Source organism: Misgurnus anguillicaudatus, chromosome 19, assembly GCF_027580225.2.
Source record: "Misgurnus anguillicaudatus chromosome 19, ASM2758022v2, whole genome shotgun sequence".
Taxonomy (NCBI): Eukaryota; Metazoa; Chordata; class Actinopteri; order Cypriniformes; family Cobitidae; genus Misgurnus; species Misgurnus anguillicaudatus.
The window spans coordinates 12,092,543-12,107,654 of NC_073355.2; the positions used below are offsets into that span (position 1 = coordinate 12,092,543).

General features: G+C 38.4%; 1 protein-coding gene across 2 annotated transcripts in view; it reads right to left on the reverse strand.

The window, feature by feature from the left end:
* Positions 1 to 583: 583 nt before the first annotated feature.
* cdc42ep4a (CDC42 effector protein (Rho GTPase binding) 4a) overlaps positions 584 to 15,112 on the reverse strand; it is a 29,556-nt gene continuing 15,027 nt past the window's right edge. The window contains exons 1-2 of one of the 2 annotated variants that reach the window (XM_055187307.2): positions 7,089 to 7,296; positions 584 to 2,844 (exon numbers count right to left, since the gene is read on the reverse strand). In XM_055187307.2, the coding sequence (XP_055043282.1) occupies positions 1,698 to 2,681 (984 nt within the window). In that variant the 5' untranslated portion in view covers positions 2,682 to 2,844; positions 7,089 to 7,296 and the 3' untranslated portion in view covers positions 584 to 1,697. Of the gene's footprint in view, positions 2,845 to 7,088; positions 7,297 to 15,112 lie in introns of those variants that run through there. The other variant, XM_055187302.2, reaches the window with a different exon arrangement.

A 15,112-nucleotide genomic window follows, 5' to 3' on the forward strand; every position in this document is an offset into this window, starting at 1 on the left:
GGACTTCAATGGACACCAACATCCAACACTCAACTCAACACGCAACAGCTTCCTCAACGGAGCCTCAAAGGACCACAAACGATCCCAAACGAGGCACAAGTGTCTTATCAAGCGAAGCGATTGTCATATTGACAAGAAAAATAAAAAATATGCTCTTTTAAACCACAACTTTTCGTCTAGGTCCGGTCTAGCGCGACCTAACGTAAATGCGTAGTGACGTAGGGAGGTCACGTGTTACATATATAAAACGCACATTTGCGGACCATTTTAAACAATAAACTGACACAAAGACATTAATTAGTATCATTTGACATACAACAACGTTGGAACGGTCCTCTTTTAAAACACTTGTAAACACTGGGGTGGAGTTTCGCGTTCGTCCTCTGTGACCTCTTGACGTCATGACGTATTGCGTGAGGTCACGCTGAGAAATTGTGGTTTAAAAGTGTATATTTGTTATTTTTCTTGTCAAAAATGACAATCGCCTCGCTTGACAAGACCCCCACGCCTCGCCCGGGATCGTTCATAGTCCTTCGAAACTCCGTTGAAAAAAAGTGTCAAGCGTCGAGCCAAGTATCAAGTGTTGGGCTCCACCAAAGTCCACCAAAATGAGAAAAATCCTGCAATGTTCTCCCCAAAAAACACAACCTCCTCTCAACCGAACAAAGAAAGACATCAACACCCTGGATGACATGGTGGTGAAATTACCTGGATTTTTATTTTAAGAAAATGGACTAATCCTTTAACTGTGCAGTTACCACATTTATTAAAATATCTTATTTTGTGTTTAACAGAATAAAGAAATTCATACAGGTTTGTAACAACATGAGGGTGAGTAAATGATGACAAAATTTTCATTTTTGGATGAACTATTCCTTTAAGTTACCCGAGGAGCAATACCAGTGTCAATTGCTAATGCCAGAGTTAACGGAGATAACACGACTGATATAGTCATGCTCACAAGAAACACAAATGGCTTTGTTGCTAAACACGTTGTGTGTCAAATACAGTGACACGGCCAAACTGATCAAAACTCCAGCGACAAAGAAGTAGTTCCCCTCGCGTGTCACAAAATGCAGGAAGGAAGTGGTGAGATTTGCAAGATACAGAGCAGAGATCTGCTATGCAAAACACGTACAACCAAAAAATGCTGAAAAGGTGAAACATGTCGCCACCTTCCTCCAATAGTGAAGCATGTGGCCGTTTTCAAATCATTTCCATTTCAGCTCATACATGCGCAGTGAGTTATTAGCATTACAAGGACACTTCCTGAGCTTAGTCAACAGTAGCTCGTATAATGATGTCATGTTATATGACTGTCTTGTATGCAGTGGAGACTGTGGTGTAATAAATGCATTTGCTCCAGCAAGTAACCTTTTTATAGATGCATGTATGTATCCCTAACCACCTTTCATTCAGCTTAGCTATCAGTTGATATCACAAACAGTCCTTTTTCGTTTCTGTCTTAATGTTAACACATCCAGCTGTTCGTCTTGGAGTGGCGAGTAGTGTGACAGATGACAGCTTTGGTGTCCGAGCTAAACCGGTCCTCCCGACGTCTTTCCATAGGGACACCGGATCCTGAGGCATCTGGACGTGCTTACATCTACACCCAACTTAACGTCTCTCAGTTTTAATACAATATCGGAAGACTGTCAAAATCTGGTAAAGCCTCTCCGCATTAAGATCGTGGGCTTTCATACTCGGATTTCATCATCTTCATCCTCCATAAATGAGGAGAAGGCTGGTTCATTGTCTGGGTTGCATGCGTTGTCAGAACTGGCTACGTCGTCTTCGTGATGCTGACTGGTCGGTTTCTCCTCCATGGCGGCTGAACCCGAGCTGGATAGTGAGCAGCTATCGTGGTGATGCTGGTATTTGTGGAGTGGCTCTGGAGTGCTGGTGCCTTCACTCTGGATCTCCAGGTCAACAGAACTGGGAGCTCTTATGGGAAGCTCGTCATGCTCCTCCGGTTTCTCCTCTTTCACCATCTCCTCATCTTCATCATCTCTTTCCTGGTTGTTAGGAAGAGGTGAAGCATGACCCTCACTGCCCTTTCCTTCCTCAAACCCTTGGTCGTCATCTTCCTTCTCCATGACTCCCAAAATTTCACCAAGCATGGAGGGCCCAAGGTCGATGTGGAATGACATCACAGATTCAGCCTTCTTCATACCTCCCCCGTTGTATGACGGGGACGGCCGCAGGTCTGTCAACACCCCAAACTGCTTTTCGTGGAGCTCTAGGTCAAGCGCATTAGCCGAAGCCCCGTTGGAGGGGCTGGAGGTCAAGCTCTTGAGAACTCTAGCGTCTCCATCATGCTCGTTGTTCAAAAAAGGCAAGGACATCGCATTTTTTACAAAGGTAGGCGATCCACTCGGAGGAAGGAAAGCTTCCTCTCGCAGATCTACTCTGTTGACGGACTGGGAGCGCTTGCTGCTCCGAAAGGTACGGGAGAGGAGTCCAGGTCTGGGAGAGCGAGGATAGCTGTGATCTTCTTGGGGTGGCTCTCCAGATCGAGTGCTGAGGAAAGAAGTGTCTCCGAAAGCTTCCCCGCTGCGTCCTACGTGCATGGTGTGCCGGAAGTCACCCAAGGGAGCGCTGATCATCTCCGTGGTGAGGTCCATGCGGGAACGCCGTTTAGTCTGAGATGAACCGGAGACTAGCTGCTTTAAGATAGGCATCTTGTGCTGTACGATCTACACAATCTGCTCGACGGGTGGTGGTGTATTTTAACAAAAATGTAAGAAGTCCAACAAGCTTGTCAAAGAGACATTATCCAGGTATTACTCAGCTCGGTGAAGTGTGGTCTTGATGGCTGTGACGTCCAGACAGGAGATAATTAATCTGTAATAGGAAAAAATAAGAAGATCAGATTTCATAGTCGACTTTGAGCAAAACCATACATCCAAGACTAACTAAATTAAGTTTATTATAGTGTCATTTGTTTGAGTGGGTACAAGATCGATACGGACAGAAAGGAATTGGCAGAACAGGCAGTTCCAGGATGTCTTATCAATGCGTCTGGCCAGAATATCACCAGAAGCTGCATGTCATTCTTATCTCCAAGCTAAACTGCAGAAAGGTTTTTGGCATTCATTTGAAGTAAGGGTCACTGTTCTGTCGGTCACATGGGCTTTTAATCATTAATAAGATAAGCAGAGGTTGATGTGAGAGGGGAATTACCAAATTTTTTTGTGAGTAAAAACCCTTACACAGTATTTCAGACTGTAAAACAGATACATAAAAAAACTATAAAAATATTTTGTTATGTTTTGAAGACCATAACATTTAAATGTTCATGATAGTTAAGCACATTTCCCTTTTCCAGTTACTGTAAGACCTCAAATAACCTATTATTTAAATTGTAATACAATTAGGGTAGCATTTGTTTAGCTAAATTTAGTTTATGCTCACTTTTACAAAATTAAAAATGTGTGCTGACATTTTCAATTCTGTTTTACTGTACATTGTAAGAAAAATTGAAAAAATAAAAAGTCCCTTGCGGTCACTGGGGCGCTACCCTTTTCAAAAAGTACACCTTTTTACATAGAGTTCGTATTAGTACCTTAGAGGTGCATATTAGTACCAAAGCATTCGTATTAGTACCTCAGAGGTGCATATTGGTACCAAAAGGTTCATATTAGTACCGGAGAGGTGCATATTGGTACCAAAGCGTTCGTATTAGTACGCCAGAGGTGCATATTGGTACCAAAGCGTTCGTATTTGTACCTGAGAGGTGCATATTGGTACCAAAGCGTTCGTATTAGTACGTCAGAGTTGCATATTGGTACCAAAGCGTTCGTATTAGTACCTTAGAGGTGCATATTGGTACCAAAGAGTTCGTATTAGTACCTCAGAGGTGCATATTGGTACCGAAGCGTTCGTATTAGTACCTCAGAGGTGCATATTGGTACCGAAGCATTCGTATTAGTACCTGAGAGGTGCATATTTGTACCAAAAGGTTCGTATTAGTACCTTAGAGGTGCATATTGGTACCAAAGAGTTCGTATTAGTACCTCAGGAGGTGCATATTGGTACCAAAAGGTTCGTATTAGTACCTCAGAGGTGCATATTGGTACCCAAGAGTTCGTATTAGTACCTGAGAGGTGCATATTTGTACCAAAAGGTTCGTATTAATACCTCAGAGGTGCATATTGGTACCGAAGCGTTCATATTAGTACCTGAGAGGTGCATATTTGTACCAAAGCGTTCGTATTAGTACCTGAGAGGTGCATGTTGGTACCAAAGCGTTCATATTAGTACCTTAGAGGTGCATATTGGTACCAAAGAGTTCTTATTAGTACCTCAGAGGTGCATATTGGTACCAAAGCGTTCGTATTAGTACCTGTGAGGTGCATATTTGTACCAAAAGGTTCATATTAGTACCGGAGAGGTGCATAATGGTACCAAAGCGTTCGCATTAGTACCTCAGAGGTGCATATTGGTACCAAAGAGTTCGTATTAGTACCTCAGATGTGCATATTGGTACCAAAGCATTCGTATTAGTACCTCAGAGGTGCATATTTGTACCAAAAGGTTCATATTAGTACCGGAGAGGTGCATATTTGTACCAAAAGGTTCATATTAGTACCGGAGAGGTGCATAATGGTACCAAAGCGTTCGTATTAGTACCTCAGAGGTGCATATTGGTACCGAAGCGTTCGTATTAGTACCTGAGAGGTGCATTTGTACCAAAAGGTTCGTATTAGTGCCTGAGAGGTGCATATTGGTACTAAAGCGTTCGTATTAGTATCTGAGAGGTGCATATTGGTACCAAAGTGTTCGTATTAGTACCTGAGAGGTGCATATTTGTACCAAAAGGTTTGTATTAGTACCTCAGAGGTACATATTGGTACCAAAACATTCGTATTAGTACCTGAGAGGTACATATTGGTACAAAAGAGTTTGTATTAGTACCTGAGAGGTGCATATTGGTACCGAAGCGTTCGTATTCAGGGGTGCAAACTCATCAGGGGTGAAAAAGGTGACAAGACACAAGCGCTCTTATATAAGCGGATACGCGGCTTGCACGCTCCTCTTAAACAGAAACGGGTATATAGCGCATATAGCACTGTTGTCAACGGCTTAAAATCACTTAACTTAAAACTGCGGTGCGTGAACAAATGTTAAGCTTTATGACCACGCGCACAGCAACGTGACGTGGGCGCGTAACCTCAAATGAGAAAATACTACGAGTTAAGTATGTGCACTCAATCTGCAGACTGCTTAAACTTCGGCAGCAAATGAGGTGGCTATAAATTGTAAAACATAACCCGCCAAACTGGCTAGTAATTTGACATCGTTACCACAATAGCTGGACATGATTTTAATAATTTCATTTACTGCTACCATGTCGCAGCCCCCCCCCCCCCCCTCACCCCTCATTTTCAAAAACTTATCGGATCTAGACGAATCACAAGAATGACCTATTTTGTATCAAAAAACTGCGAATTTCGCCGAAAGGTGACAAGTTTGCACCCCTGGTATTACTACCTGAGAGGTGCATATTTGTACCAAAAGGTTCGTATTAGTACCTCAGAGGTACATATTGGTACCAAAACATTCGTATTACTACCTGAGAGGTGCATATTCGAAGCAAAGGGTTCGTATTAGTACCTCAGAGGTACATATTGGTACCAAAACGTTCGTATTAGTACTTCAGACGTGCATATTGGTACCAAAGAGTTCGTATTAGTACCTCAGAGGTGCATATTCATATTTATAAGTAACACAGCTACTTTACATATTTCTACAGGGCTGAGCAAACTGTGCTTTTGGTCTTTTTCTCTTACTGTCAGATCTCCTGTGAATTTGTGAAAAGTTTTGGTTGGGTGGCATAAAAGTAAATTACTTCATCTAAAGATTTTTTTTCCCAATTTCTAAGTTCATTGTGTAGTCACCAAATCCAACCCCATATTATTTTAATCACTGTTTTGTTACCTAAAACATAACACCATTTAAAAAAAATGACAGCACTACTCCTAGTAACTAACATTTTTACACAGCAGGGCTAGTCGTCACACAGTGTTACAACTAAGCCTCCACTATACAATGATAATAAAATGAAAACAATGTAAATACTATTCATCAACATGATAACGGTTAATACAATATAATGGGAAATAACTCACAATTATAATTGTTTCTTCTTAATTGTGCAGCCCTTTTAAAAAATCTATTTATATGCATTGATGCTTAATATAAAGATGGTTAGATGAAGGATCATGAATGTGTGGATATCTATCTATTACAGGCAGATATATAAACAATTTTCACCTTTATTATATACTGTAGACAGAAGTTTATTGAATTATTTGTGTTTAAACCTCATTTTCTAGCAGGTGTTACAACAAACCCTCTGTTTGTTAAAATGAACCCCACCTATGGGGTAAGTTGTAATGTTTGCACTCCTATCACTGTAGGTGTAATTGTACGAAAACGGTAGGTCCCACAAATAAACTTTAAGTGTTTATTTATAGCAGAGATGTGTGTGTTGATTGTCTAACAAAAAATATTTCTCTAACTTCAATTTTTTTTAATTATAGAGCCAAATCCAAAAAGGTTGTGCCCCGCTATCCCCTACTTTGAAATGAATAAAGGGATGTTTTTAATTGTTACAAAAACACAAAGTCTTGATGGTTATAAAACCATCCAAAGAATACACCAGTTAAATGACCACCTGCTAATGATACTTACTAGTATATATGAATAAATGTTTTATCATCTCATAAGACAGTGAAAGTGAGTGTTACATCCTCTGTAAACAGCAATAGTTGAACAAATGGCAGGAACAGCGAACAGAGCAAGTCAAGACACTACAGATGGTTGAATTTAACAAGGCTATAAACTCCATCTATATTCTCTGAACTAAGGGGCACATCGGGGACGACCACAATTAAGATTAAATTAACCACGAACCCATTAACACGTAGACATGCAAGCACAAAGCATCAGACCCCAAATACCGCAGCATTTACATTTATGCACTTGGCAGATGTTTTTGTCAAGAGCGACTTACAGTGCATTCAAGCTATAACTTTAAATCTCATAAATCGTATTTTAAAGAAACAAAATTTAACACTTCTCACCCTCACTGAAGAGTCCAATGGCAGTATTTCCAGGTCAGTATATGAACACTGAGAGTAAGAGACAGGCCCATTGCTTGGCATTCAACAGGTTTTTCCTGTCTCTGATCTGCTTTAAATATTCATGAAGTCTTTGAAAAAGAATAACAGCAGCTGTAATTCTGACTGAGATACCCGACATGACCCGTTTCTGTCCGTCTCTTCCTCTAGCAGCTTTCTCTTCATTTCCTGATTATGTCCCTACCTGCCTATGTTTCTATAGCAACACCCGTCTGCACGCAGATGTTACGGTTTCCTGTCAGCTTAGATGCTAAGATGTTTACAGAAACTAAGAAATAACTGAGAATATATAATGTGTGTAAATACTATTAACATACAGATGAGTAAAACCATATACATATAAATCTGTGACTTAATTAGAAAATCTAAATACCTGAAAATAAAATAATACCACTTTTTATGTTAAAGATAATCATATTTCACAAATTACAATATTAAGGAAATGCACATCTATTGTTTGTTCAGTTAGAAACTGACTGAGCACATTCAGCCAGCAGCATCCCTCGGGGCAATAGAGACTGTGGATGAAGCTCAACCAATGAGTGAAGGAGTCATGAGGCTCACAACCGTTTCCATGACATCCATTCATGATCTGAGGAAATGGATAATAAGCCCACCTGAAAACAACCAGAGATAATAGCTACAAAATTGGGCATTGCTGTTATTAATATTAAAAATGGGTGAATGCAATTGTCAATATGGTGGCTCTTGCGACGGAAGTCCCATCTTCCAGTTTAAAGTAGGCCTGCACGATATTCGGGGGAAATTACAATGCAATGTTTTTTATTTCTGTGGTGTATATTCCAATGTGAGAAATACTGGATGAATTCACCAGGGGCCGGTTGCACCAGCTGTGCGTAAGTTACAACGTAGCCTAGTTACGACGTAAATGGGCACTAAGTTACAACTTACGCACTACTAAATGTTTTTGCGTTGCACCATTAAACTTAGTTTAAACGTAACTATACGTTGTAACTAAATATTTACGGAAGCCTCTGTCCATAAATAGCGGTCGGAATAAGATGTCAGCCAGATTAGATCACATCGATGAGCACGTAATTGATTATGAAGAGCCGCAAGTTCGTCAACAGTTTTCAAGAAATGTTTGGTTTTCTGTGTATCCATCAATTAAAATTAGAATTAAATTTTCTTCTTGTTTATTTTCTCCTCCATGTGTGGGATAGATATTTTCAATTAAAAGTGAAATGTTTTGAGTTCAATAACGTATGCTTTAACGTCTTTTTTAACTTTCAGTTTAGGCCAGTCAAGAATGAGTTTGAAATTACGTGCTGTTCAAACTATTTTCTGTTTACCCATTAGAAGGCTTGTGATTGGGTTAAGAAAAATAGACGTCATTCTATGCGACAACGCATTACTTTACGGTGAGCTTACGACCTACTAACTACGTTCTGCCTTAAGAACAAATGGTGCAACCGAATAAAGTAAAGAGTTAGTTGTAAACTAGCTACTAAGCCTCTAGTTTGGACTTTACGTCCCAGTTTAAGTAAGAACTTACGAAAACGACTGGTGCAACCCTACCCAGATGAATTATAAAAGCTCCCTTTGCAGATTTTGCATAGCTCACTGATTTCTCACAAAGACATCTGAAACCTTTTATATATAGTGTACCACAATCAAAGAGGTCCAAAATAGTGTTTCTTTTGCTCTGTATGTTTTGCGATGTGACTTTTGCAGATGCAGACATTGCAATGTTGATGCTAACGCAGTATATTGTGCACCCCTATTAAAAGAACCAATCATTAATTGAAGATCTCTTTGAGGCATAGAAAATTTTATTTGGCTATTCGTTTACGTTTCGGGGTCCTGAAAACGCAAACTTTTGAAGATGGATTTATTGTTAAGTTTTTAATAACAACATCTTGTCGTCACTGTGTAAACTTCATACGCATACGTAAAGCATGCACATGTGCGAATAAAACCAAAACCAACATGCCCAGTGTTTGTGCTGTTCAAGATAGTGATATTTTTAACACTTCTTCAACAAAGTTTTGAAATTGCGCAAACACACGTTTGGCAGCGCAATTGCAGCGGAAACATGAGTTTAGGGGTGTCACGATTGTGAAATTTGGCTGACGGTTAATTAACTAATAAATTATTACAATTATAACTATGAATTGCCTGTTTTAGGGCTTTGATGTTTAATTCTCATAGATTTTTTGTTTGTTCATGAAATCATTTTCACACATTGTTGTGAATATTTAAATTAAATATTTGCCAGGTTTACCTGGCAGTGAAGTGAATATTAATACACATAACACATATTTAAAAGTAATTATTTAATGAATATATATTTTCAAAAACTGAAAAAAATCCCTAAATTTGAAATTGTTGCTTTGCAAATGTATGTTTAACTTGGCAATTCATACTGTTTACCAAGGTTTTGCAGCATTTCTTTAAATGCTATTTTTCTATTGTATTAAATGGCTTTGCAATTATCGCGTTACACTGTCAGTCAAACAGCGCCATTAGATACTGTCTCGTTTATACAGGCACTACAGCTCCCCTTGTGTTTTTTAGAGAATTGCAATCATTGCAGTGATCTGAAATCATCACGATGAGGTCAAACAATCGGATAAGACGATTATTTAATCTTTGTGACAGCCTTACATGAGCTATTAAAAAACCTATGTCGACCGCAGGTGAAAATGCCCCCTAATGGGGCGTAAACACCAAACGCGAATTCACCGATTTGCGTGAGTATATTACATACAAAGTCAATGCAAAGACACAAATAGCTAATCGCTCGTGTTTTTGCAGCAATCACGCTGCTAAATTCGCATCATTTGCATCGCCCCACGCGAGTTCACATCTATTTGTGTCTTCGCATTACTTCGTATATAATCTACTTGGGCAAATTGTTGAATTCGCATTTGGCATATGTTTTTAATTGTTTCCAATAGATGGTTTTGAAAGATGCCAGCAGCTAGCGGGTTTTGTCTGCGTTCAAAGATGAGCGCCCAGAGTTGAATTACATTCAACTTTGGGTAAAACACTCAGCTCATCACTGTCACTTTTTACTCAGCCACCCAATCACAGTGGAGGATAGCAGGACAAATACCAAAACAATCAACCGGCCCATCGTACAACGACAGTTGGCATCCATCTAGCATTTCAGGGATGTAGATGCCCCTTTAGTCTTATTTGACTGAAATAACTGCCCAGAAGCACTGCAAACATGGCTGTCGAGTGGCGTGACTTCCCTTAAGATACTTTGAGACAACACAAACCCTTGCTCAGCCCCAAAATGATGCTTGGGGTGGAGATGCATGATATTGGTCAGAATATCTGTATCAGCTAATGGTGGTGATCAATCGGATATTGGTCAAAGATCAGAAGTTTTACTATGCCAGATTTTAAAGCAATACAATATATACTGATAGTATAAATACTTTATATCATTATGGCTTGATGACTGAGAAATGTAAACTTAAATAATGTTTTTTTAGGGTGCATGATTTTAAAATAAATAAATGAAGCACAAACACTATAAAGGTTGCTTATGAATGCATAATTACATACAGTAATGCTGTCTTGTCTAATTTGCCATTAAGTGGTCACAACTATATTGAAATTACTGCTTACACATTTGTTCTTCGCCTAGTCCTATAAAGTCATCACTTTACAGTGACACCAGGCAAATTAAATCTCATAAATAGCTCATAATTTTCCCAATTTGCATGTGTTTGAACGGAGTACAGGAACTTTGGTCTATCACCAATTTGCAATTTTCCAAATACAGACATTGATAAATAGAAATATGGAAGTCTAATAAGATTAACAAACTATTTCACATAAAAAGGAAGGACAAATACAGCTGTCAGGAATCAACATGCAAATCCATTCAGCTAGCGACTCAAATGCAGAACAACAATTTGCGGCTTTCTGGACAAAGACGGCAGTGTTTTTTGTGAGATGTTGCTACTGGGTGGCATAAGCAGCATGAAAAACAAGCAGTAGATGAAAGATGTGTCCCACACACGCCGAGGCCCAGAAATACTCTACACAAACATGTAAATGCTACTACTTCAATTTCAAGCAGTTGCATGATGAAATGTGCCAAAATGTAACCTAAAACAAGTCACGTGTATGTGTCACATTCTCAAACTAGCAGAAGGAAGCTAGAAATATTACTACAAGTCTCCATAGCCAGCAGACATTAGCTGTTCACAAGCTTTCTCTCTTTGGTTATGCTATACAACAGTTTAAATAGTTTTAAGACAGATTTTACGAGTAATTTAGGCAGATATAAACATGTAGCTCAATTTGTAGAGCAGCACAAAAGTCATGGGTTCGATTCCTAGGTAACACGCATACTAATACAATGCATCACTTGAATGCATTGTAAATTGCTTTGGATTAAAGTGTCTGCCAAATGCATAAATGTCAATGGACTTCACACTCTTCATTTGTATCGCCCCATTGAGAACTGAGTTTAATGCTACTGTAACAAGTATACACATTAAAGGTGCCAAAGCATGCATTGATACAATATGTTACATTGTTTTCTGATATCTACATAGAAGGCAGGTGGCTTTATTAAGTGCAAAAATGATCCAGAGACGGTTTTACTAGGATTTCTCTCCTGAATGAAAAGGTCTATTATTACCTTATTTGAAAAAGTCATGAATAATAATGTGGAGCTCTGCTCTGATTGGCTGTTTCTCAGAACGCCTCTTTTGAGTAGCTCTGTGTGTATGCAAACAGACCTTATGTTTTAGCCTGTATCAGATGAAGATCTGGAATTTGAGGAATAATCAATTGTTTGGAGATAGGAAATGGACATTTCTGGGTGGTAAGCAGGGTTGCAAAGGGGCAAAAAAATTCTGGTAAATTTCCAGAAACTTTCCATGGGAGCTTAATCTGGGGAAATTTGGAAATATTTCAAAGTGGAAACTTAATAGGAATTTTGAAAATTTATATAGACTATATCATATACAAGCATAAACAAACATAGACATACATGCAAAGTATTACAAATTTTGAAGAATCCTGATACTTACGGTCATCAAGCCGTGGATTTATTTAATCAAAAATCCTTCAGAAATCATTCTAATATTAAAGAGCACCTATTGTCCGATTCACGATTTTACATTTCCTTTGTTGTGTAAGTGTGTATTTGTACATGTTAACGATATGCAAAAGAAAACAATGACGCGAGTTATCGTCTCTAACATAAATCACTTTTCTTGGATTACAACAAACACACAGATTGTATGCAATAGTTAACTTCCTTGGATTGGTGACGTAGTAAAGACCGACAGTATCATAATTCCTCCCGCTTGGACTCGCAGCCTGTAAATTAACTCCTGTCAGCATTGCATTGTGAGTGAATCTTTCAAACATGGTAAGGAGCAACACATTTCCGGCTGACTTCAGAAGTATTTAGGCCAGTCACAATGTACAGATTAGCTGGCCAATCAGGGGCACAGAGCTTTTAAAATTGATGAGTTTTGTACATAAATCTGGGAAAATCTGGAGCTACAAATTTTTTTTAATGTAAAGGTATGTGGAAAATAACAAAAATATACAAAATAACTTTGTTTTAGCTATGAAAAAGGTGCACTTTAATGGTTTTTGATGAACATAAGAGACTTCCAAAAGAATAAAAATAGTAATGTATCCAAACTTTTGAGTGGTACGGCAATTCTGTATGATAACAGAAAACTGGCTAGCAGAATGTAGAAGAAAGAGCATCACAGCTTAAGCTAGCTACATGATAGCTAGCCTTATATGTTTTCAATTAAATAGTGCTAGCTTACATTTAGATATCGGATTTACTGCTTTAGTTAGCTAGCTACTGTATAAACACATTGTGGTATTTGCTTGTTAAACTATAATACTAAAAAGATCAAATATATTTATCCAACTTTTATCATCAAAACTTAATTGACTTGTTTTTCGTCCTTGGCCTCAAATGCAACAAGTGGCTTCTGTGGTAGTCAAGGCCTGGAAAATGATTTTATTTTAATTTCAGGGGGGAGTGAGTTTGTGTGTGGGGAGGGTCATTTTTAGACACTACTTTTTTAAAACATCTCACCTAAATATTTTCTCAGTCAGTATATTTGTCTTTGCAATGGTATAATGTTGTTGCAGACTAGATTATACACAGCACAAGGAAGTTTTAAATAGATTTATGCTATTTACGTGAATACATGCAAAGATGGACATTTTGACATTATTTTGAGTGCAGGATTCAAGAAATGATCTGTGCATGTTATGGAAAAATGCAAGTACATTGGCTTTAATGGCCCTCAGTAAGCATTGTGCATGTGACTGAGGAATGTGCAGGGTACAAATACAACAAAACATGCATTACATCTTGTTGTTTTAAACAAAATTATGCTGCAAGATTTTACATTTAAGTTCCCTGTTCTAGGCAACTCTGCAATTTTTTTCCAATTTTCAGTTTATTCCCATACTGTATATTCCTGTTAATTCCCATATATTCCCTTTCATTTCCATTAGTTGATCCAACGGTTTGGCTCGCATGTGATTCACGGATTAATACGCAAATTTAAATAGTGCGAATTTATCATTTGCATGTGTTTCAAAGGCTTGCAAATGTTAACCCTCAAGTAATTTCAAACAATTTAACCACAAAAAGGCGCTAAAGTGAGCAGTTTTCTGCATATATGCTGTTGAATGTGTCCGGTCTTACTCCAATCAGACGTGATCATCCTTATGCCATTCAAAGATCAGAACTCTTGAGGTGTAAACTTTAGAGAAAGTTGCGCTACTGTGCTTACATTGTAGTCAATTAAAATGTTGATTACAATACATTTGGTAAATAAAAACAATGTAACGTTTTTATGAGGAGTGACTGTTTATGCTGCACTGTTTGGAATTCGTCCTCCATCTGTGTGTGTGTATGCATTTTTAAGTGCACTCAGTAGTGCATACATGGAAAGACGCATTTCAAAAAGCAAGGGATCATTTAATCTCTCTTGACAGGGCACATACAAACAAAATGATCTCGAAATAACACAATATTCTTTTTCTAATAAAAGCATTTGTTTATATCTTAAGTGTATGTATAGTGTCAGTCTGTGCTTATCTTAAAGAGACAGTAACCGCAGTTAACCTACTTAAGCCTGTGTCATAAATGTGAATCAAACAACCCAAGACAAAGAAGGACCTGCGAAACGTATTAACTATGTACAGAACTCTTATTATTCATCTATGCCTAGGTAAATTCTACAATGGCAGCACAGACTGCATACTTTTAATCTGCACTTTCATACTTGTGTTTCTGGCCTAACCCCTCTAGTACAGAGCCACACTTAGTTGTCTTTATCTATATGTCGCTTAATTAGCACATAACAGAAATAGCTAACAATCCTGGCTAATAACGGTCCATTAACATCTCTGAACCGGTTTATCAGACGTGTCTTTATTTATAGCCATCTGCAAATATGAAGTAAGACGGGGGGTCATGGGAAGGCAGCGTGGGAAACACAAGGCCTCTGGGGGGGAGAGCGACTTTCCAAATACTCTCTTATAACATCTATGTTAGTGACACAGTTTATGGGGGCAGTTGGACTTACGTTGCTCAGCTCTATGTACAACAAGCGGCCTTTACAGTCTAAACACACCTCCCTTTTTCCCACTATCCACTCCTTTTCTACAGCACTACGACCCTATACATACTACCCTTTGACCCATGTGTGAGTTTTAGAGGCTTAGCAAATCCCTACGAAAAATAGACACGCATCAGTCATGCGTACAGTACATAGCGTGCTCGGTGTGGCTTCGACAGTTCAAAGGGAACAACAAAATCAGATTTTTTTACAATGTAGAGATTGTGTGGAACAAGTGCATCCTAAATTTTACATGCATATAGTGCATGCATATAAATGTACTGGTCAATTTTTTTTAATATTTTTTAAAATAAATGACAATTGAGTATTAAAGGAAAAAAACACAGTTTTTCAATATTATACCATGTT